Here is a 24,401-nt window from a genome sequence, read left to right as displayed (position 1 = left end):
CACCTGTCCAACAGAACCCAGGATGCATCAGAAACACAGAGAGAATGTTCCAGCACAGCTGAATGTCCTGCAATGTGCGCAGGGCCTGCAGGAGCCAGGCGTGCCCCAGCCATGTGCCTGCAGGTTCCCACCCAGCGGGATGCTGAAGGGGCATGGCAGCGTGCTGAGGCCTGGGAGGCATTCCCAGGGTTTGCTCACATCCCAGGGCACTGGGTGAGTGTTATCTGTTGTGAGCAGAATGGTTTCCCACACAAGGATGATTACCACAACCTCGGCTTCTCGTGTATGCGGTAACGGGAAGCTGTAATTAGCGCTTCCAGGCAAACCGTGACCTTTTGGAACTTTTCCTGAGGCTTACGAAGCCTAAATTAGTTTCTGCTGTTTGAAAGCATGAACAGACCTAATCTCTGGGCCCTATTTATATTATAATTACTATATAATTCACATTTGCATTCACTTGACTCCTTTTCTTACTTAACAGCCGAGGTTGGCTCTCGCTAGTCGAGTCCTTTGTGCGCAGTTCATGGGTCACAAATCCCATGGGTGAAGGCAGGGTGGGGGATGCTCATTCTCACTCCCTCATGTGCTGTACAGCTGCAAAACAGCAGGCTGGCATGAAAACCCCCTTCTGCACAAACAGAAGGTACCACCAGAGCTTTTCCTGCAGGAAAACAGAGGATGGTATTCTTGGCTTAGAAGTTGGGTGAGAACTTCTTTTCTATCTCCTGTTAAGAGCACAGTTGTGACTATAGGTTGAGATTAATTAAAATGATGGCTTTAGTTATTCCTATTGTCTGAGATTAATTAAAATGGTGACTTTTGTGGATACTCCAGAACATTTTTTCTTCCTTTAAGCAGATCTCTCATTTGTATTATAAACTATTTCACTCTATTCTTATACATCTTTAATGTGTTATAAACTCCCCATAAATACTCAGTGGCATAAAAACAGGTGAAAAAAAATTAAAATACTAATATGCATGAATATTTAACAATAAAATTAATAGAAAATATCTGTAATTTTCAGTGCCTGAAAAAATATTGGGGAATTAAAGTGAAACTCCTCTCCCCTTTGAAATGGCCCCATTCTGCAAAGCACTATGTGTTCTTTGCTTATACATGTTCTGATCCTGTTTTCATTTTGATTCTTGCTTGTAAATAAGAGCTGCCTGGAATTGCCCAGAGGAAGGTGATCTATCATCTGCTTCCAGCCAAGGTTCTTGTCGCTTGGTCATTCCGTACATATAAAATTTTATCTGAGCTCCACTCGCAGGATATAAATGACCATGACAACAGGCTTCCTCTGATGCTTCAAATAATGAAGCTTCACAAATCAGGCAGAAGCCTCCTGCATGTCGAGACCAGGGTGCATGTGCATTATTTCCAGCTATATGAGCAACCTTGGATGAACTCATTATTCTGCAGTGGGTAGTACAGATGTTACCATCCCGAAAGATTTAAAGCTTCCTCTGTGGAAAACTGCTTCTTTCACCTTGTTTGCCAGCTGGACCAGCTGTAAGGTTTATTGCTGGCTTTTGTTTTCTGTTTGCATGGTACTTGTTAAGCCCTTCATTAATGCAGTCAGTACATTAAAGGTATATTAAAACCTGAGAACTCATAAGAAAACAGCTTAATAACCAGATAATGTGAAGCAATGGTATTTATGGGTTGGTGGTGGTATTGTTTAAGTTAACATTCAGCACCAGTTATTGCTTAATTAGCTAGGAAATCATTATTTTCATGCAAGAGAATTTTACTTATGGAAAAGAATGAATTAAGATCATCTAAAAAAATTTATACTAGGATTTTAATGAAATAAACAGAAAATATGGAATGGGCATTTTTTTCAATCTGTTAATGAGGTGTAAATAGCACAGAGAGTATTTTCTTTCATGCTGCAGCTCTAAGGAATTATCCTTTTTCCTTGAATATCATAGAATCATGGAATGGTTTGGATTGGAAGGGACCAGCATATACTAATCCAGCAAGAAACTTATACTTTAAAAATAGGGACAAATGTTAACTTTTGGATTCATCTCTTTCCAGAGTTTGCGGAAAGCCTGGATTAAAACTGAATTGAAAGAGGTTAACTTAAGGTATTCAAATAGAATAGAACCTAGAAAAAAGAGGGAGTTGTGCTTGCTCAGGTTCCATAGATTGGACCAGCATTCAAGAACAAAACACCCATGGCTTTTGGGAAGTCAGTTAGCCCCTTATGAACTGGAATTTTTCCCTCCTACCTCTGGTACTTCCAACTCCAGGGGTGCACTCTCAGGTTCATAAACTCTGCAAGCAAATTCTCCTCCTCTACCTCCTTTTCACAGTGGATTTTGTCGCTACAGTGGTTATTTACCTGCTCTGTGCCCTGGAGTTGGTACATTTCCCACGTTCTTCTTTGGATCCACACACATGTATTATTGCATTATGCTTTTAAAAACCTTAGCCAAAGCCTCATGAACGGGAGGAAATGTTCAGCCCACTCAATGTGACACCTCATTGGCTGATATTAATTAAGAAGCTGAAGAGGGAGATTAGTGAAAGAATTGTGAGCGAAGGTTAAGTACCAGCAAAACGAACAGGAAGTTGATTATGATGAAGAGGAATAAGAGGCTAATTGGAGATCAGCAGCAGGGTTCATTAGGAGCTGGTGGGGGGAATGACCTTACCCAGATTGTTCCCTGGCAGCCTGGGAACCCAAAGCTGGGTGAAGCTGGTAGAATTTGTTAAGACACAAAGCTGATAAGTATCATCAGAAGGCAGAGATAAATACTAGAGAAGCTGGATGTCTTGCAGGGCTGGACTGGGAGAAATTAATAGTACAAAGAGCAAAATTAGGCACATGGTGACTCAGGGCAAGAATTTGTCTTGTATGTTTGAAGCTCAAAAGTTACAAATGCCTCAGCAGAGCAGAAGGGTGCCTGGGCACACAGCTCTGACCACTGGATGTCTGCAAACTGCCTGCCTCCTGTGGGGTCGTGGAAAAGGTGAATGCTCTCTTAGGATGGGTCAGGCAAGGAATTTTGCACAGAATGGGCAAGTAGCAGTTCCACTATAAAAACTAATCAGGACATCCTCAACAGCAGGGGTAGCGTTCTGGCTGTTTCTCTTCAGGAAGGAGGAACTGAACGTAAAACACTCTTGCATCAAAGAACAAGATGAACAGAAACTTTGTCCTACAAAAAGGAGTTAAAATAATCTTAATTTATCTGACTGGATGAGAGCTTTTGGGGAGACATGACTACTCTGACTAAAATGGAAATACTCATGCTTAGTAGAAAACAAATTTTTGGAACAACCCCAAAAAGGTGTAAATTGGAGTGACAGCTGGTACAGCTTCAAGTTGGAAGGCTGCTCCTGCCAGAAGAGCAAGACACCAGAAGGAATTACATCACCAAGCTCCATTATATTTAGAGGTGTTTGTCAATACTTTTCTAGCACACAATTTCCTGAAGCAGCAAGGGAGGATCTGCTCAGACCCAAAGGTCCTGTGTCCCTCAGTGGGTGTGGGGCAGACAGAGGGATGAGCTGGTCAGTGCCAGCCCAGCTTCCCACGCTGCTGTTTGCAGGCACCTCTCAAAATCCCATGGAATGGACTGAGGGCCTGACCACGCTTATTCATTCCAGCAACCCTTTGAAGAACCCATCAGGCTTGTTCTGTGTAGTGAAATTAAGACCAAATCTCTTGTTCATTTTCCCTCTAGTCACTGGTAACTGATGCCGCCTCAGAGCAAGCAGATTTATTTCTGCTCCACATAAAGTAAGCATGAAATTTATTACCAGTATCACACAGGGCAGAGACAAGCAGCACCATCAGAGTGGTTGCCCGAGAACAAGCCAGGATCGATTATTTTACAAGACAAGTTACATTTGAGGAAGTAAAGATTTGATTAAAAAATTAAATGCCTTGGGGAGGGTGAATAGCAGCATAAATCTGTTTGATGTTTATGTCAACAAGGTTGCCAAAGCAAACAGCACGAACATCTGTCCATAGCGTCGGCTGGAAAATGCTGCAAATGGGGAAACATTTTAATTGTGAGCAGTGCTCCACGGAACTCCCCATGTCTTTATTTATTAGGCTGATAATATCACCCCAACATATGAACTTTATGCAGCACATATAAATAATTCATGGATTAGCAAATAAAGAGATCTGGAATCTGTACACAGAGATGGCTGTTGCCAATTATCTCACTTGTGCAGAGCCAGACCCTTTCAGCTCCCATCGCTTGCAGCTGCTCTTTTAAATCATTCATCAGTGCTTAAGAGATATGCTGGTGGCACTGGCAGATAGTATTTGAATTTTCATTGTTTACACATTGTGAATTTAGCTTCTGGTCTGAAATTATCTGCAACATTGAAGCCTTTGAGAATATAGATGAGAAGAATGAGGCAATTCCTCTTTTTATTCTTTTTTAACTCTTCTATAATTTTGATTAGCTTTTCTTCAATTTTACTTCATATTCTTTTTATAATCACTACTTTCATTTTAAAGGTGTATTAACTGATATAATTCCCTATGCTGTTTAGATCATAAAGACATCAGGAATACTCTGAAATACAAAATGTATTACAAAACAGATGTCTAGAAAATATTTTCTTCAAGGTTTTAAAATGATTTTCCATTTTTATTTTAGAAATCTTTACCTTATCACCTAAATATCTATATTTGCTTCTTTCAGTTCATGTTTAAGCAAAACCCTCTCTGAAATAAGAATAAAAGCTGCTTAAAAATTGATGAAAAACCATGGCCAGTGGTTTTTCTTATCAAATTATTGTGGCACTGAGTTTTTGTGCCCTTTCAGATCATGATGGGTAGCACTTCCCGGATGATAAATTTGCCCGTTGTCATTATAGCAATATAGCTCAATTTACTTCTTGCATGGATAATTGCAGTAATGGTTTTAAAGTCAAAGGCCTTATGATAAACTCAGACTTTCAGATGTATTAATTGAAAATCTAATTCATGTAACTAGAGTCTTGTGCAGCATTATTAACCATGCAGCCCTCTGTGATGTACAGAGAGTGTCTATACAAAGAAGTTCCATCAATAGTTTTTCTCCTTTCTCTTAAGCTATAAATAAAGAAACAACACTCAAACTTCTGCCAGGATTCTGGAGCTGGCTGGCACAATGCTGGGGGCAGGAGTGGGGAGTGGAGTCTGCAATGGCATTCAGGTACAGCCCATCCCACTCCTGACAGGGGTGCAGAGAGGGATAACGGGGGCCTGTATCCTGCCACCTCTGAAAACTTGGGTGGAGGTGGCAGGGAACATCAGTGCCAGGTCCCACACCTTGGAGAGTGTCACAGCCCTGCTTGTACCAACCCCTCTGGGGCAAGAAATCCAACAGAATCCTCTTCACCATCTCATGCAGAGAGTGGGCTGCCTGTGATTTTGGGAACAGGCGTGAGGTTCTAAGGTAGGAACTGGGTCTTACCTTTGCAAAGAAGTGCAAAGCAGCTCAGTTATCTGCTTTGCTTTCTTAAAGTGGAGCACTTTGAGTTTTATCTTTCAAGGATCCCAACACTCCTGTGCTCTCAGGACCTCTGTGAGCAAGAGGCAGAGCATTCACAAGGTTTCTGAGGAGGGCAGGTAGGCACAGGGCGAGCATCAGTGCAGATTAAAGAACAGAAGCAGCAGAGCCCCCATCAAAGCCTGTTTGGATGAGCTCTGGAGGAAGGAGACACAGAGCAGGGTTGTCCTCACCCTGCTTCTGTCAGCTCCCAGCAGCTCATTGAACAAATTAGGTTTCCCTCTCAGATCTGCACATGACAGTGGATGGCATTTAGCAGATGGCATGTGTAATGGGACTGTCACACCAACACAGGTTTAAAAATAAAGCTGGGGAGGCAGTTAATGAATATACAATTCTCCTTTCAAGGAATTCTTTCTGTCCCTGTCAGGCATTAGGCACTCAGCTTGTGAGTGTTGAAAGACTTCTGATGTGTGTGCAGTGAAAGACATAGTCTAGCATGTAACTGGGTTGTTTTACTTTAAAAACTGGCATTGAAATAAGCAATTTATGTCATTCCTAAAAAAGTGACTTTTTCTTCTTGATGACTTTCAGCCTGCTTGCAAGTGAAATGCATTCTTTAACTGGAGTGTTATCATTGAGAATATTTAATATTAAGAGTAATCCTTCTCACAGAGATGATTCTACTCTGTAGTTTTCTATGTTTACTATTTTTCCTTGTTTGTTAAAAATAAAAATTAGGCAAGTCAAAAATTTACTTTTCCAAGGATACCTATTTTTTTTTTTTTAATTTCATATTATCTCAAACTGAATATCTTTATAAAGGACTTTGCTTGAAAGCATTGATTGACTGGGGAGATGGCACAGTAGCAGTAGCAGTAGTTAGTAGTAAGGGACTAACACAATATATAATACATGTAATTTTCTAAACTACACACTAGAATTTCTCTTTATTTATTAGTTTTTCACAACTTTTTCAATGCCAACAGAAAAAAAAAGAGAAATAAATAAGAAAATAAAAGGATTATATGTATTGTATTTCTCTCTTTATCCCTTTCTTTTTGTTGGTATTTTGGTGTTAATTAAAGTACTGCTCTAGCTCCAACTGAAGCCATTTGGGAGGATTCCTTTTATTTTCAGTGATGATTTTATCATGCCCATGTTTATTAGGTTTGCTGCTTTTCCAGCAGTTTGGCTTCAGGGACTGCAGGAGAAAAGCAGGCCAGATTTATAAACAAATATGGTCAGCATATCAATGTATATCAGTAGGAGAAGGGTAAATTCAGCTAAATCCTGGTGAGTAAACCTGTTTTCCTTAGTGCATTATAATCCACCTTCCTGCATTCTAAAAAATGGTGCTAACAAAAGAATTGGATTGTCAGGAGAGGAGATTCTCAATTACAAGGAAATAAAATCAGGCTACCATATTAGTCAGCTTAATTGAAAATAAAATCTTTATCTGCTTTTTCTCTCTCTGTATAGGCAAGGTCTGGATGAAACACTCTTGACTGCCTGCAATGGGATGTGGGTTCTTGGCAGCACAGGAAAACCACTGACACAATTACAGCACCTTAAAGTTTTTCTTGCTCTCAAGAGCTCATTTCATGTACTAAACCAGTATGATTGGCTCACAGGAACCTGCTTTTGTTTCCATTTGTGTGCACACTCCCAGTTCCAGCATTTCAGGGGAATTTCTCAGCCAGACAGACACAAATTGCCATTGCACAAGTGATGGTCCCACAAGATTTTCTTGTAGGTTGAAGGGCTTAAGAAGGCAACTTAAAAGGGCTGAAATCTCAGTGAATATCAGCCTCTTAAAGCTGTCTTACTTTTGAAGCTTTATGAACATTGGGTGTTTTGACATTCAGTGTTCAGTTTTGGGTCCCTCACAACAAGAAAGACATTGAGGTGCTGGAACCTGTCTGGGGAAGGGCAAGAGAACTGGGGAAGGGTCTGGAGCACGAGTCCTGTGAGGAGCAGCTGGGGGAGCTGGGGGTGTTTAGCCTTGAGAAGAAACTCGGGGAGATCTTATCACCTTCTACAACCTCTTGAAAGGAAGGTGCAGCCCGGTGGGGTTGATCTCTCCTCCCAAGGAATAAGGGATAGGGCAAGAGGAAATGGCCTCAAGTTTCACCAGAGAAGGTTTAGATTGGATATTCAGAAAAATTCCTTATACAAGAGGTTTCCCAAGCACTGGAACAGGCTGTCCAGGGAAGTGATGGATACCACCCCTGGAGGTATTTAAAAGCCAAGTAAATGTGGCACTGAGGGACAGTTTATGGAGGGCTTGGCAGTGCTGGATTAATGGTTGGACTCTATCATCTTAGAGGTGTTTTCCAGCCTAGATGATTCCAATTCCATAGGTCTCTGGTTCTGGGATCTTCCCACACACACAGCATGGGACCCTCCTGGCCCTGCTCTTGGGGTCTTTGCTGGGCACACAGATTTCCCCAGCTGCTCACACTCACTGCTGTTGTGCCACACTACATTATGGGGAAAGGGAAGTGAGATAACCACTGTCTCTGAAGTGAAAAATTCACCATTTTATCACTGCAGGGCTACTTCCACCTTCCTGAGCAATACTGCCAGGCTCAAGATAAAATCTACAAACAGGTATTGGAGCAACATGTAAGTGGCTGTCCTGGTCAGCCCACCTTGGCTCGGGGTCCTGTCTCCAAGAGCAGTCACCAGATAAGAACTGTAAAACAGGGAGAAGGAGGTCGACAACCAAAATATGAACTTGATCTCATGTACCATCCCATTTTTCTGTCAGCCACTTGATGGCTTTGTGAACTAGAAGATGAACCCAGATCACTGTGAACCCTATAGCATCCTGTGGTAAAAATCGTGGCATCCTAAATGCTGCAGCATCCTGTGGCAGTGGATTGTGTGGTTCACTCATGTATACTGCATAGTAATGATAATCCTCTTTGTGCAGCACTGATTTCAATACCCAAATGTTGCATTTTAAGACAGAATATGTGGCCTTTTTTAGTGTGAGAGCCAAGCTGGTGTTTAATTCATTAAGAAAAAATAATATGCAAAACAGCAATATTTATCCATAGCATACAAAATGTAAATGCTTTGTGCTGTGATGTTTGGGTGTCATTAGAATAATTTTAAAGGCAAGTGATTTAATTGTGTTTGTGCTAATTATAATGTTTACAAATTAGGGAAAGATGCATTTAGTGGTCTGTTGGGAGAGAGCTTTGAAACCTCACATGTCTTTGAGCCTACAGTACCGTCATTTAGTCATAAACTCTTTCTAACACCAGGGTGATTTGCTTTTTAGATTATTCTTGCATGAAAAGCAAGTCTCAAGAGCCTTCAGCTCCATGGAATTCAAAACCAGGTTCATGTGTGTCTGTGTGTGCTCTGACAGAAATCTAACCGAGTTCCTTTCTTCTCCTTTTCAAGGTCCCCGTGTCCCGATGGTGACTGTTCACAACACAACGGATGCACAGAGTAAGAACGAGCTTGAGCTTTGCAGCTCTTCAGAGAAAAGCAGCCAGGCAGGACAGTGAGATGTCTCTTTGCTAAACTTACACTCCTGGGGACTCCAGACTCTGCCTAAATGCAAGATTTCTGCAAGGCAAAGGGACTTGCAGAGCTGTTGTACTGCCATCACAACAGCTGCTTTTTGGGGTGAAAACACACTGGTTGGGGAATGTTTGTTATCCTCTTTCTCAAAAAAATGCATATTTAAAATCTCTCCCTTTTTGTTAGTCTTCCGCTGATTTTGTTTTGCATCCCATATAAAAGAAATAAGATAGTAAGATAAATATAAGGACTATTCAGCCTAATCTGTGGTTTTAATAAAATCATTCTGGTATGAATTATCAGAGATAATGCAGAGTGAGCCCCACAAGTGGTGCCTCTGCCTGTTTCCCTGATCTGTCCATGGAGATTGTAGCACTTATTGTATGGTAAAGCTTTGTCATGTTAATGATTTGCATATACATCAGTGCAAAGCTGGAATTACTCCAAAAACAGGTTTCTTCCCTCAAAATATTTGGCACTCTATAGCCATTACCAGACTGGCAATGTAGAGTCCAAAAAGCCATGGAGTTTCTGGGGTTTCACTCTGACAGAGTGTGGCACCGAGTCTCACATGAAATCAGAATTTATCTGCTCCCGTCATTTTGATGGAAAAACATCATCTTTCATTTTAACAAAGAATTTAGCCCAGCCTTAACTGCACTTAGGGACTTCAGGTGCTGATGTGACCCAAGTATTAAGCAACACCTATTCTATTTCTATCTGCTTTATACACAGTCAGTACCAGTTCATTAAGTATCAGTTTTACTTATCTGGATTTACAGAAACTCACTGCTCTTGTCTCCAAAGAAAAGAAAAAAGAGAGAGAACAAACTAAGAAATTTGGCACTCGTACTAAAGATTTACTGTGAAATGCTGACCTGCTTCATTTCCCACTGAAGGCAGGGAGTGTCACAGGAAAGGCTCTTTGCAGAAGGGAGTGTCAGCTCCTTCCTCTTTCCAGCAGGGCCTGAGGTTGGCAGTGCCCTCAGCCAGGAGAGTTTCTTCACCCTGACCTGCAGCTCCAAAGTCACTTTCTTTCTCCTCCACTTTAAATAAAACACATTAATTTTACCCAGACATGGAGGTGTCTGACTGGCCATACCAGCATGGGATAGTGCTCTCATGGATGGTGTTATACCCACCTGTACAGTTCTACAAAATACATAGAGGTCAGTAAAAAGAGAGACAATATAAAACAGAAACAGTAAATGGAGGGCTTTAAAAACTAACACAAAACACACCAGGACTAGTTTTACTTTGACAGATGCATGTGGGTAGCATCTACTACACAGAGAACTCAATCTACCCATTGATGTGCAGAACACATCCTCTACTGAAATTCATGATCTTCTGCATACAATTACTATTTCCCTTGGTTCTTTTCTTTTTTCCCCCTCATTCTTTTGCTTTTGAATAAAGGGCAACTGACAGTTGCATGTGACTGAATTTACTTATTTAATATGAGCCCATTACTCTATAAAAGGGAGTTTGCCTCTGTATTCTGCAATAATCTGATAATAGCGAGTTGCACTGAATATTAGACAATGCTTACATTTAATTAAGCAATGACCATTCGTACCCCACAGACTTGAGCTCCCTGTGGTCCTAAAGCAAAAAGGAAAGTCCTTTAGGAGATATGCCAATCTTTTTTATTTCCTTCACAGTCTTCCTGGCTTTCTGTGAATGCAATTACATGAACAAATAAAACGGCTTGACTAAATTCCCCTACGTGGCAAGACCCTTTCTGCTGATAAAGCTACTTGTGTGTGCCATAATTAAATGAGAATCTTAATATTTAACTAAACTTAATAGGCTGTTGCTTTGCCACTTTTGTGGGGGTTGTGGCTTTGATAAAGAGCCAGGCGTTGCCGAAGCAGGGTGAACAGTCACTGAACCAATATACTACTGATGAAAGATCCCTGAAATATATTAACTGGAAGGGCAAGTTTTTGTCTGCCTGCCCAGCAGAGATGGGCAGTGAGAGCAGGATAATCAGCTACCAGAAGTGTTATTTGAGGAGTTGGGGTTACATATCTATTTATCAGTGTGTCTCAAATGGGGTTACAGTCAGTGACACACACACTGTGGTGTGAAATCTCACACCCTCCTTGGGCTCAGTGGCAGAGATAATGCCCTGGATCCCCCTGGGTCACACCCAGACTGATCCAGGGGAATGAGCACTGCAACAGACTCCCTAGTCCAGGATCCACTCACCCCAGCCCTTGAACACCCCCTCCATGGGGCTCATGATCTTTGCCCAGGCATGGAGACATTTCCCACCATGTAAGACACACAGCCTGAAGCGTCTCCTAAGAAGGGCCCTTTCCCTACCAGCTGGGAAGGACTTATTCTTTCTGGTGCTGGTGGTAGCTGCTTTTTCTAGAAGAGGCTCAGCAGGTAAAGCACATGGCCAGGATGAGGGGATAAAGGTTAAATCCCAGGAAGGAGGAAGGAATTCTCTATTTCTGACCCAGAGAGTCCTTGGCTAAGACACATAAGCAAAATGAAAAATTTTTGAAACACTCCAAAAGTCAAGATTGCTCCGAAACCTGATGTTGCAGGTTTGCATGAGCTTTGTTCACTCTCCTCTCCCCATGGCTTTCCTTGCCATGGATTTTTTCTTGCACAGCAGTACCACTTTGGCTGAAGCCCTCCATAGTCTCCTCCCCTTGCTATTTATTATGTATAACTTGGACACAGACTTGAGGACCTCTTCATGTGAGATCTGCCTTTGCATGGTGGGTGGATGTCTGACTGGGACCCATGGTAATGTCACCTTCCCACCTCCTGCAAATCTACTGAATGTCACTCCTTTCAGGAATATAGCTCTTTGCCAATGCAGATCTTGGAAGGGTTTTCAAAGATTTAACTGAATTAGACATCTGTGAGGACTAGAAGGAAATCTGTTTGTAAGGAAACTTGTTTTATATATATCAAAGTGACTATAAAATGTTAAAATGCATTTTCACAAACTGTGCCAAAAGTTTTTGTGATCTTGTCCTTCTTTCAGAAATTTTTGAGCTGGAGGTAAATGAAAATGTGCAGCTGGCTGTAAATGACAGGCAAATGCCTAAGGTAGAATACATGGAAATCAAGATAGATGATTACAGTAAGTAGCACCTTTCTTCTCACTTATTTTTCTCTTTCACTGCTATAGCTGTGAAATGATACAGCCATCCTGGGTAGACTGGCAGGAGGAAAAATGACTTTGACTCTCAATAAACTCACACAGTTTGCAAAGCACTCTCCTGGAATGTGCTACATAAGGAGGTTATTACAGAGGCAGAATTTGATGAAAATTCAGCTGAAGAAAGGCAAAATGATAGGGTTGGATTTTTTTTCCTCTTACAATTTTCTTTGTGAAGAAAAAGCCACTCTAGGAAATGACACGGTGGGGTGCCCCCTTGTTGGAAGCGTTTGCCCTGGGTGTGTGTGTGTGTCATTTGAAATGGGTTTGGAGTGGGATAATGTGTGTGCTTGCTGGCTACAGCTGTGGCTGCCTCTCAGTGCACAATCTGAGCTGCAGTGAATGAAGATGACTCTCACATGACTCTGCCCATTGGAGTCACTCAGGATCCTTCAGAAAAAGCCACATTATATGGGAGGGTTTTAAAAAAAGGGGCTTTATGAGAAAAGACAAAGGAGATTTCACCTGGAGTAAAGAAAGCAGACACTTGGAGCAGTTTGCACCTGCAGCTGGTGTGTTATTTCTACAACTTGTGTAATCATTCCCCACATATATATATTCCAAAGAGAGAAAGAAAAGCTTGGTGGCAAACAGCCAAAATGTACGCCTGTCTCTGTAGTTGTACCTGAAACAACCTAAAAAAATATATCTCCTCTGGCTGTAAGCAGACACCTTCCCCATATGGGGAAAACCCACATACTCAGATATGCACAGAGGCACCCCAAAATCCCAGCCTGCATGTATGGTGGCAACTCTGGAAAAACCCCAAAGACTCTGTGTTCAAGATGTGGCTCATAGTGTTTCCCAAGGCAGAAAGGAGTGTATTTCTCAGGCCATAGCAGCAAAGTGAAAGCAACCAGCTGTGCTGGGGGGCAGGTCACTGATTTCAGCCGTTTCAGATGTTATAAAATGTGAAGCAAAGGCTGAGAGAGGGTTGCCATTTGAAAAGGATAACAATGGCCCTAAAATGTTCTGTTTGCCACATGGGCATAAGGAACATAAACCAGTGCATAAAATAACAGGAACAGACATGCACTCCCAGGTTTTATGGACAGGAAAGGATGGATAAAGAGCCCATATTTCCCCCCATGAGCCAGCTCATGTGAGACTGGCAGTTGATTGGGGATAACTCAGCTTGATACTAAATTTTTTAAATGCAGGCCTCATTGCAATTCTGCTCATTTAACCAAAAATATACTTGTGTGTAATAAACACAAACTGGCCGCAGCCACATGGCCATTCTGCTGTGCCATCCCTGTGTTTCCAAAGCTTTGGGCTGAGCAGCCTTGGGAACACTGCATATAGTAATATTTAAAGTTGAGCAGTGGCCTTTTTGGCTGTCCCTGGGCCATTGATCCAATTTGCAGCTATTAGCATTCAGATGGAATAACTAATTAGGCAGAGTGTCAGGTAACGATTGCAAAGCAAACCACTTAAACCATGCTGCTAATCTGTGTATTAATCTCCTGAAAATGCTCCTAATACCGATTTAATTGCTGGGCCTTTGCTAATCTAGACTGTAGTTAATATTTCAAAAATAAACGTGCTGTCGTTGATGCAGAGAGGGTTTGTATGGAGGCAGTTTTGGCTACGGATACAAAGCCACAGAAATGACATCCAGTTAAAAGAAGCTTTAGTGATCACATCCCTCCTTTACGTTGGTTCTGTACCAGTGTAACAGCTTGGGCTTCAGCACCTTTGCCTCTCGTCTACAAAATTTAACCCTTTGGAAGTGAAGATTGAAATACTTGTTTCTCCCTCTGTCTTCACACCATTATAGCAAAATAATTCTGTTTCCCTCCCCCAGCCACCATACTTAATTGGGTTTTAAATTACTATTTTCATTGCCAATTTTCCTCCTTCTCTGCTGCCCTGAAATATTGATTTCTGTCTGCGTCACTCACCCAGATGCCAAAAAAGGAAAATTATAGATATTGACAGATGTTAATTGAATGCTGTAAGAGTGATGCATGACTGAGCAGCTTGCACTGTAGTCCCCATTTACATTTCTTGTCACCTCAGCTATCACAATATGGGTCTTTTCTTTGGCAACATCTGTGTTTCTAAGGTAATATTTGCCACAGCCTCTGAAGAAATGCCATTCTGCTCCTACTCATCTGTGGCTAAAACACCAGAAAAATCTATCGGAATCATGTCAGCATTCCCATATCGAAGACATGTTATTATTTGTTCTTTTTTTGCTTAGGATTGCCAATGCAGATCTTGAAGCCAGCAACCTTCGCGGACACCGCGCACTACCCCTTGCTTTTGGTTGTGTAAGTTCTCGCTTGTCCTTTCTTTCTGTTCACGTTATCAGGGCAGCTTGGAAACCTTGGCCATGATCAGAAACTTTAAAGATATGTTTTGCACAAGGAATGCCAGAGTCCAGCACATTGGTCCCTACCCTGTCTCACTTGAGAGCTGGGAGAGGCCAGACACACATCCCTTCTTTCCCATGTTTGAGCCGAGGTTTTCAGCTCCCAGGAGGGCACCCAGTTGAAATCCTGCAGAGTAAATTGGGAATTTTGTGAAGGTGTTTCATGTACACTCAGTCATTTGTGGGGCAGAAACAGGAGGAGGAGGAATACAGATATATTTTGACTTTCTGTCCCAGTGCTTAGGGAACCCACTTTGTGATTAACAGGTAATTTTAGAGTGGAATTCAGTCAGCCTTACTAGAGCTTAAATTTTAGGTGTCCTCATGCAGAAATCATTCCCTTGTAAGTGCTGGTGCTCACTGAAGTGACAGTAAAAAGAGAGCTGGAAACCTTTGAATACCTCCACAAAGTTAGCATTTATATTAGATGGGTAGGTTTTCCTCCTGGCAGGCAGAGCAGACGCGTATTTCTTTATGCAACATTTAGTAACAATAATACACATTACGGGGGGGGTTTTTGGCAATTTGGAAAGAAGTTGCAGGAGGGAATTCACTGACCTTGGAAGAACCTGTTTGGCCCTGGCTGCATCCCAGTGCATCACATGCTGCCTGCAACACCCCATGAGAGGAAAGCCTCATGCAGGAGGGATGAATGCCTGGTGGATGCCTGTGCCACCCTGCACAACTCTCCATGAAGGACAAAGCCACTGCAGCGAGGGTGTCGTTACATCACAAAATTACTGCGGAGAAAATGTGCTTCATTATCAAAGTGCTCGAGGAAGATTGGTTCTCATCAAGTGCAGGGCACTTGATTAGGCTGCCTCTGGAGCTGGGTGGGCCAGGGTCTCGCTTGGATGAATGCAAATAAGAGTCACATGTGCATTAGAGTCCTGCAGTGAAGTGCCTGGTGTCTCTGAGAACCCCAAAAATGACAAAAAAGTGGATAAAAATGCCAGTGGCTCTACAGTAATCCCAGCCCTAAATTATTGTTTAAAGTCGTCATCATCACTGTCCATTGTTTTTTCTGAGCTGAAGTATGGTCTGTATTTCTCAAGACAGTTCCCCTGTACAGGATCAGACCCTAAACAGAAGGGTGAAGAGGAGGTCTTGCCCACCCCTTTCCCCTTCTCACCAATTTTGGGCCAACTAGGCATTATGAAGCTGTTTTTTATAACTTTAGAAATCATTTCTGTCTGCACTTGTGTGAAGCAGTGATGACAGAACCACTTCAGCAGAAAATAAAAAAGACCTTTGGGGAACATAGAAAATAGATATACATTAGAGCAGACATAAAAAGGGAAAACTCGACAGATACCTGTGTCACTGCCCTGGTTACTCACAGGAGGAAGCCTGACCAGTTAGAGATGTGCTTGCTGGTGTTGTTCAAACCTCAGCTTAGAGCCTGCTGTGCACAGAGGGAGGCAGAAACCAACCTGCAGCTTCCACCCAGCCTCAAAACCCATCCCACACAATCAGCCTCCTGCATGCCATCCTTGCAGAGACTGCTGTCCCCTTCCACAAACCTGCCTTCCCTTACCCTGCACGACGGGTGCCTGACCCTGCAGGACTGCCCCATCCCACGACAATCCCCCAGCTCTGGGTGCTGTTGCCTCTCCTTGATGCCCGTTTCTGTTCCAGAGATGGGACACCCGGCAGCCAGATCGTCACGGAGAGGTTTGAGGTGACGTGGGAGAGCGTCATGGTCAGCTCCCACAACGCCATCGTGCTCAAGTTCGACGGCCGCGGCAGCGGCTTCCAGGGCGCCAAGCTCCTGCACGAGGTCAAGAGGAGGCTGGGCCTTTTGGAGGAGAAGGATCAGCTGGAAGCTGTCCGGTGAATGGCACTGTTATTAGAGAAATTAATTCATTGTGATAATTAACCCAAGACTCATTAGTCCTGGTAGCTTTAATAGCATAGAGCGAGGGGATGGGAGGGAGGGACAACGTGGTTGTACAATTGCAACTGCATGTGAGAGGGAGCTCATGTCAACCAGAGCAGAAGGGAGAAAAACAAGCCTTAAACAGAGCTAAATTAGAGCACACTTATCTGTATCACATGTTCAAAGCCTATTTATTTTTAGCTCTGTACAGTCGTACAGCTACAAACAAGTAAGCTTGAATATCTGTTCCTACATTAATCTTTTGCTTGCCTGGTAGTTGGAAAAAATCCTTTTAAAAAACTTTTTAAACAGAATAATCAGGGCAAAACTCTAAATGTCAAGTCCTGTCATATGGTTAGATTTATTCTGCACATAATCATGTTAAAACCACTATCAGAGTATTGCAATAGCTGTGCAATAGCTCATTATGGCTTCCAGAGGTAGAGCAGGTTATTTCTTGCCATTGCTTGGTCAAATCCAGCACTTGAGGTTGCAAGATTAAATCAGACAGATCCATGTGAAAGCAGCTTGGACCAGCTTGATTTAGATGGTCTGCATCAAGGGGAAAGGGCTTTAAACTGAAAGAGGGGAGGTTTCTATTGGATATTGGGAAGAAAGTCTTAACTGTGAGGGTGTGAGAACTGGCACCGGTTTCCCAGAGAAGCTGTGGATGCCTCATTCCTGGAAATGTCCAAGGACAGGTTGAATGGGGCTTGGAGCAACCTGGTCTAGTGGAAGGTGTCCTTGCCCATGGCAGAGGAGTTAGAACTGGATGATCTTTAAAATCCCTTTCAACTCAAACCATTCCATGATTTTTTTCTAGGACCAGTTTAATTTAAAGCTGATTAAAATCACAGTTTTTTCCCTTGAAGGGAAAAATATTTTTAACCCATTGCTTTCTCTTTTTCATGTTCTAGGACCATGCTGCAGGAGCATTTCATTGATAAAACGAGGGTCGGTGTCTTTGGGAAGGTAATGCTTTGCCATTGCTCCTCTGTGCTGTCCCAGCTGGCTGATATGGCTAAACAACTGAGTTAAACCCTGACTTATTGAATATGTCAGTGGTGACTTTTTTATTATTATTTCATTTTGGGATAGACTGCACCTTGCTCAGTGATGTTAAAGGTGGAGGCTTTCATTCCACCAATGTATTCATCAATGACTTCTTTTAAATTAATTTCCAAGTGCAAAAAGTGACTGTTGCTCAGAAAACATCATCAGATTGTTCATTTTTTTTTTTCCAATGCAAACGTTCATTTCATTTTCACCTTGTCTCCTTAAAGCCTGTGGGAATGTGGGTAAATTTAACTTGTGTACAACAACCCTGTGGATTTCTGAGGCTGATTTGCCATGTGTGCCTGGCTGGGAAACAGCCACAGTAAAGTACACACAGTTTGAGATGAGAGTGGGACTGCGAGTAGAAAATTGTTTACTGTGGGAGACAGGGGCTTGGAGTGGGCGAAGAGAGCTGCACGGAGAGCAGCATCTCTGCAGGGAATTGTTAACAGGCTGGCAGCAGACGCTGAATTGTGATGCTCATTTTGAGTAGAGAAAATCTGGGGTAAGCGTTTTGGAGAGGTAGCATATCTGGTTAGAGCTGTAGCTATGAAGTGAGATGAAAAATGCCAGCTCTTGGGCACACAACCCTCCTGCCTTCAGGAGTGTGCCAGCCACATGACCAGGGAGAGGTCCCTTGTTCTCTGGTTTTCCAGGGCAAGGTGTTAAAAGCTCTGTATTTTTGCAGCATTTGCTGCAAGGTCTCAGCTGCCCTGTTTCTGTACCCAAAGGTAGCAGTGCCTCCCAGCTGGAGCACTGACACCCTGTCCCATTTCTGCTACAGGATTATGGTGGTTACCTGAGCACTTACATGCTTCCAGCTGGTGAAGACAACCAGGTGTTCACCTGTGGAGCTGCTCTTTCCCCAGTGACAGACTTCAGACTGTATGGTAAATCTCATTCCTCAGCCCACTCCTGCTGGCCACAAACGATGTTTCTTCCCTATCCTTTCCCACTTGCCGTCTTTCTTTCCCAAGATCCTGCTTGGTTTATATTCTGTGTCTTTTTAGGAGTAGCCATAGACCCTTTTTCCCCACTAAAGCAATATAACTGGCACTGGTGGGACCAGCCATGGTAGTCAGAGTAACCAAAACATTTTATTACTCCTTTTAAATAAAGGAGAATTGTCTTTAAACCCCTCCAGCCTTTATCACCAACCACCCCCACTGCCTTGAACGTGCTTCCCTCCTGCCTGAAGCACCCATCCATGCAAGCTGTGATCCAGTCTGCCTGGCCCATCCTGCCTCTGACCACAGCACTACCCTGCATGTGATGCTCCTTTCTCTCAAGGATAGCAGTTCCCTTTGCATTTTGCACCAGTGATAATCAGGGGGCTGGCAGGGAAGTCTGTGGTGTTCAGCCAGACTTCAGGAGCTGTACAGTTATCCCTGAGACCAAAGGGAACTTGCTGCTGATGGAGAAGGCCCCGTGTGACAGGAGAAAGGTGCACTATGTGATAGAGCTCTTCTGTCTCAGTTGCATTAAAAAAGAAAGAAAAAAAAAAAAAAGGTTTTTCTGTGACTGATTGAGACACCAGAAGTACATGGTGACAATGACAAACGTATCCTTAGTGCATTTTCAAAAACCTTTAGAAATGCATCCTCTATAAATAATGGCATGTTAGAAAATAAGGAGCTTTTTAGCCTTTGCAATATTTGACTCAGAAGCACCATTGTATTCATGACTGAAAGTGATATTTTAATTTTTTTCTCTTCAAGCTTCAGCCTTTTCTGAAAGATACTTGGGCTTGCACGGGGTTGATAACAGAGCATATGAGGTAACTGCATGGACACTGCATTTCCCTGATAAAATGTGAACTGGGTCTTAACTCTCCCTCCACGTACTCTCCTTTGGGGCCAAAGCAAGGTTATGCAAGAGGCACTGAAGGTGTCCTTCAGCCTGCTTACTGCTTTTCTTGTCTTAATAGTAATCATGGATAAAGTTTTTATTGATTAGCCCTTGTGTCTGCCTCTCTAAATTGGGTAAATACAGTTTTAGAGATTAAAAGAGCTGAGTGACTCAGATGTGCCCAAGAGGACACAGTGTCACGACCTCCTTGAAGGTTCTTGCCAATGATCTTGCCACTTTGATTCTCTCTGAGATAAACAAATTCAAGTGAAACTCAGCTTGACTTTCTCAAACTTTGTGATATTTCAGGTAGGTAAAGCTCTGTGCCAGAACTGAGCAGGATATGGAAAATGAAACACAGCACCAGTTAATAAAGATATGGTTAAATATACCTGATGGGATCAGTTGGATCCTGTGCTGAAATTTGGAGGCAAAACCTGATAAAGAATAGTCACACAGAGAAAATTTGTTACAGAGAAAATCTAGTTCTAAGCCTTGTCTCCAGCCAGAAGACATGAAGGCAGCAAAAGTCTGGCACTGTTGTCACAGAGAAAGCAGATACCACCCTGTGCCCTCACAAGGGAACATTTATCCTGGCTACCTAAACTCTGAGTTCATTGCCTCTCAGATTTTGTACTCATAATCTCTACCTTAGTGCAAACGCCTTTTGTTCTTCTAGAAATTGTTTGTATTTATATTTCCTTGTGCATCTAAAAGACAGCTGGGAGCAAAGTTGTTCTCAGCAGTGGACACTTGAATTTCACATCAGATCTTCCCCCAAGCTGTCAACTCACTGAGGATGGCTTTCAAACCACACCAAAGTCCCTCCAGATCCATGAAATGTGCTTAGGCACAGACACCTGGGCACACTTTTCATTGGTGCTTTTTACTCACTTTGGTATTTTCCATGTGTTCTACAGTTCAGGCTTTTATTTAACATTATCAAAGAGGGTCTCTGACATGTTCCTGCTGCTGACACTGCCCTGCCAGCACAGGGTGGGGGTCTATTTTACCTCTAGATTTATATAAGTAGCCTGGAGAATATGCTGTGCTGGTGTCTGCTTGTTCTCCTGGTGATAAAGTATTAAGTGGAAATAAGCACTTCTATTGCTTCCATATAAATTGCTAATTTCTAGCAAGTTTTTTAATCTTATTACAACCTTTACCTTCACAGATCAGCAAATTATCACACAGAGTCTCATTACTAAAGGAGCAGACATTTTTGATCATTCATGCTACTGCTGACGGTAAGTTAGCCCATCATTTTAGTTCATTATATGTTTGTGGTAGCTTTGATTTTTGTTAATTAAATTTGTCTCTTTAATGATTGCAATCTGTTTTTACAGAAAAAATCCATTTTCAGCATACTACGGACCTTATCACACACCTAATTAGGGCAAAGGCTAATTACAGCTTACAGGTACTGTATATGTTTCTTTTTCTTCTATTTAAACAGTTATTTCCCTATTTGAACTCAAACTGATGTTATGAAACAAGGCTTGAAAAACCAGTTGCAAACTCAGCCTGGCAGCTGAAGTAGCACCAGCATATAACATGTTTGTATTAGTCCCATGTCTCTGTGACATCAGTGTTTTGGTCTGGACAGTTGTAGGACCATTATTGAATTATAGTAAATTAGGTTGTGAGAGACATATCCCTAAGAAATTTATGCCTGTTGACTTTCTTTGGGACCAACACAACAAATTCAGGAAGAATTTCAGTTCTAAATTAAATCAACCAGAAAAGTTAAGAAGATAGATGTCACTGAAATCTGACATCCCACTATGAATGGCACAGCTCCACTTTCCACCAAATTATATCTCTGATATTTTGCTGAATGGTCCATGTGCAAGCCATTAAATCTTTCAAAATGAACCCACCCTAGAATCCCTGCCTTGACAACCCATTATGATCCTCTTGCATTTCTTCAAGTTACCTGCTCCATTAAAATGAAAAGTTGGGTTTAAATTATTTCATTTCTGGCTTCACAGAGGTTCTTGTTTTTTTTCAATTTAATTACTTCTCCAGCAATGTTTATTAATTTTTTTTCACTTAATAGCATTTTTGCTTTAAAGCCCTCATTTTAGTCAGTATAACCTAATGCCATTTCTCTCCAAAACTGCTTGTTTTTTGGTCTTTGCAAGGAAAGTGTGGGCTGGTTCTTCTTAGACTGACCCTGTTCAGAAGGGAATTGAATGGAAAATCCTCCACCACAAAAAAAGTTCCTTGTGAAGGAAGATGCAAGTCTGCACTCGGAGCACCGTGCTGTCCAAATTACCCTGGGCCTCAGGAGCATCCCTGGGAAGCCCAATGATGCTGAGGAGACACAGTGGGTTTGCAGCTCAAGCTGCAGGTGTGGGTGGTCAGTCCTGAAACTTTAAGCTCTAAAAAGTGTGTATTTACCTATTTTTTTTTCAGATTTACCCTGATCAAAGCCATTACTTCAGCAATGCAGCATTTGAGCAGCACTTGTACCAGTCCATTGTCAACTTCTTTGTGGAGTGTTTCCAGGTTCCAGACAAACTCCCACTAGCCCCACTGAAAGAGGAGGAGGAGGATGATTAACCCTACTTGTCCGTGCTAAGCACAAGGCAGATCTCTCTGACAATATGCAACTGGATCATTTTCCTGAAGAAAGAGATGTTGTTAGCATGTATTTAAAAAAAAAAACAAAAACAACAAAAACTGAAAGCAGCTCCTCTGCTTTACTTGACAGCAACTCCTTCCTAAATGGAAGAACATTAAGCATGGTGAACTCAGCAGAAACTGCTGTCTGAAATTAATCCATCACAACCAACATCTTCTTTTTCTTTGTTTTTTTGTTTTTGTTTTTGTTTTTTTTTGGGGGGGGGGGTGGTTCTTTTTTTCTTTTTTCTTTTTTTTGCTTTTGTTTTTGTTTGCCACAAAATGACTTATAGAGTGAAAATGGTAAGATGTTGAACTTGAAGGAACACCCCAAGAAACCACTTTGAGGACTGGAGGATTTAATGTCTCTCTGCAGCCAAGCAGTCAAGCAGTAGCAGTGAAATCCATCATCCACATTAAGGTTACTATAGTTAGCATCACACTGTGTCAGAAAAAAAAATCTAATACATGGGAGAAGATTATAGCACAATTATTTTAAAGGATACAGATTCATACTCTTGCCTGCTCTTTTCCATCTTCAGGAGGTTTGTCATTGCTACAGGATACACAAATCCAATTGTGCGAAATATCACCATAGTTACACCGATCTTTACCTTCCTGTAATTATTTTGTTAATTCTGTATGGCTTTTACTTCTGTTGTTCATTGGGTCTCATGCTTACCTTATTAGCTTCTCAGCTTGTTCTGGATGGGGAAAAACCATAAAACAAATTAACAAACTCACTTTAGACCTCAGGGGTCTAATGAGGCAATGGGACTTGAGCTACCCAGATATTAAAAAAATCTATTGGAATAAAGCAAAGAAAAACTCATTCTTCCGTTCCCAAAATAGCTTTGCCAGCAAGATTGAGTATTTTCTTTGGCAGCCTTGAAAAATATGCACATAAATAAGCTAAATCAAGCTTACATTGAGATATTTTTTATTGCGATGTAGAAAAATATGCGACAGTCATGATTATTCTTTCTCTTTCTTTAGTGTTGGAACAAATGGTTGGCAACCTGCTAGGGAACAGCTAGGTGAGGCTGTGGTACAGGGATTTGTACCAGGGACCTCACAGATCATCTTATAAAGCCATTTAAACAGAGACAATGTGCAGAGATTTATTGCACGTGCTGTCTGTGGCTTAGTTTTATTCCAGGTCATTGATTCGCATACTCCAAACACATTTAATTGTCTCTTCTGTTCACACTAGTTTTGACAACCATAAAAGAGAAAAAAAACCCCACAAAAATAAAAAAAAAGAGGATTTTTTGCTTTAAATGGTCTAACTGTTCATTTTAGCAGTGGAAAGCAACTTTTAAAACTTCTTGTGAAAACATTCAGCTCTCAGAAAGAAATCCAACCTCCATCCACTTCCACATACTGCATCATAAGAGTTTTGACAGTGTCGCTCCTTGTAAAATATTCTGACCAAATGTACAGCCAGTATTAATACTGTATATTTCATTTTGTTGTATATAAAGGAATGTAAGTCAGCTCTTTGTCAGATCCCCAATCCAATATTAGTCTTGTGTTCAACATGCATGCGGTAACACTTCTTTGCTGATCAGGACTCCTTAGAAGCACTAGCTTGGAAATATAACAATTAATGTAATTTCTTTTCTTGTTTTAACAGCTTGAATGTCAATGCCGGTTCCTACTTTTTACATAGTACTGTGGGTAAACTCACATCCTGACAGCAATGATGATGTTTCCATTGTGTTCTTTAGTGTGTCTTTTTTCTTACCTTTATTTTAAGCTTTGAATGTTGGTTGTACTTTGACCACCATGAAAAAAATATATTGATAAACCACAGAAATTACCTAGTTTGGTTGGGATTATCTCCTTTAATTTACAGTGCATCGACATTGTGTGAACAAGAACTACGGTGTAAATCTGCTTTATCTGGCAAAATGCCAAATAGACCATGAGAATGCTGCGTGTCCAGATTTTGCTACGCTGAACAGGCTCGAGAGCCTGAAATGAACTTGAACTGAGAAATGTAAAAATCTGCTCTGTCCACAATCTTTTGTAGAAAGAACTTTAGGATGTGGCATGGTAGTGTTTGTTCATTCATGGAATAAAACATTATTTTACCACCCTGGTTGCTACTGCTGTTGTTTTTTTAAGTTATTAAATAAGCATCAAGTTGCTGGAAGTGCTGTTTCTGGTTGAATTGAGCCCAAACTGGCAAGTGCTGACTTGCTGCACATCATCAGTGCCAGGGTGTTGTCCCATCAGCCAACACCCACTAGACCAAACCAGATTTAGAGGAGGAGAAATTTAATATTTCACAGTAAAACCAAGAAATGATTGAGGACACTTACTCCAATCTTTGTCTCCAGCAGATCAGGAAACAGGAAAATGGAGCACTGGGACAGGGAAGGACAGATTGCAACAGTACAAAATAGCTTTGCT

General features: G+C 41.7%; 1 protein-coding gene across 5 annotated transcripts in view; it reads left to right on the top strand.

Annotated features, from left to right (window-relative positions):
- The window catches only part of DPP6 (dipeptidyl peptidase like 6), a 539,779-nt gene extending 515,697 nt beyond the window's left edge, over positions 1-24,082 (top strand). For all 5 annotated transcript variants that reach the window (XM_086865510.1, XM_086865515.1, XM_086865495.1 and 2 more), the window contains exons 17-26: positions 8,889-8,936; positions 12,022-12,120; positions 14,405-14,474; positions 16,214-16,408; positions 17,372-17,426; positions 18,295-18,400; positions 19,229-19,287; positions 20,533-20,605; positions 20,705-20,778; positions 21,777-24,082. In XM_086865510.1, coding sequence (XP_086721636.1) covers positions 8,889-8,936; positions 12,022-12,120; positions 14,405-14,474; positions 16,214-16,408; positions 17,372-17,426; positions 18,295-18,400; positions 19,229-19,287; positions 20,533-20,605; positions 20,705-20,778; positions 21,777-21,923 — 926 coding nt within the window. In that variant the 3' untranslated portion in view covers positions 21,924-24,082. The remainder of the gene's footprint in view (positions 1-8,888; positions 8,937-12,021; positions 12,121-14,404; positions 14,475-16,213; positions 16,409-17,371; positions 17,427-18,294; positions 18,401-19,228; positions 19,288-20,532; positions 20,606-20,704; positions 20,779-21,776) is intronic.
- Positions 24,083-24,401: the final 319 nt, after the last annotated feature.

Source organism: Cyanistes caeruleus, chromosome 1 (genome assembly GCF_971803275.1).
Source record: "Cyanistes caeruleus chromosome 1, bCyaCae1.hap1.1, whole genome shotgun sequence".
NCBI lineage: Eukaryota > Metazoa > Chordata > Aves > Passeriformes > Paridae > Cyanistes > Cyanistes caeruleus.
This window is presented reverse-complemented; position numbering and strand designations above follow the sequence as displayed.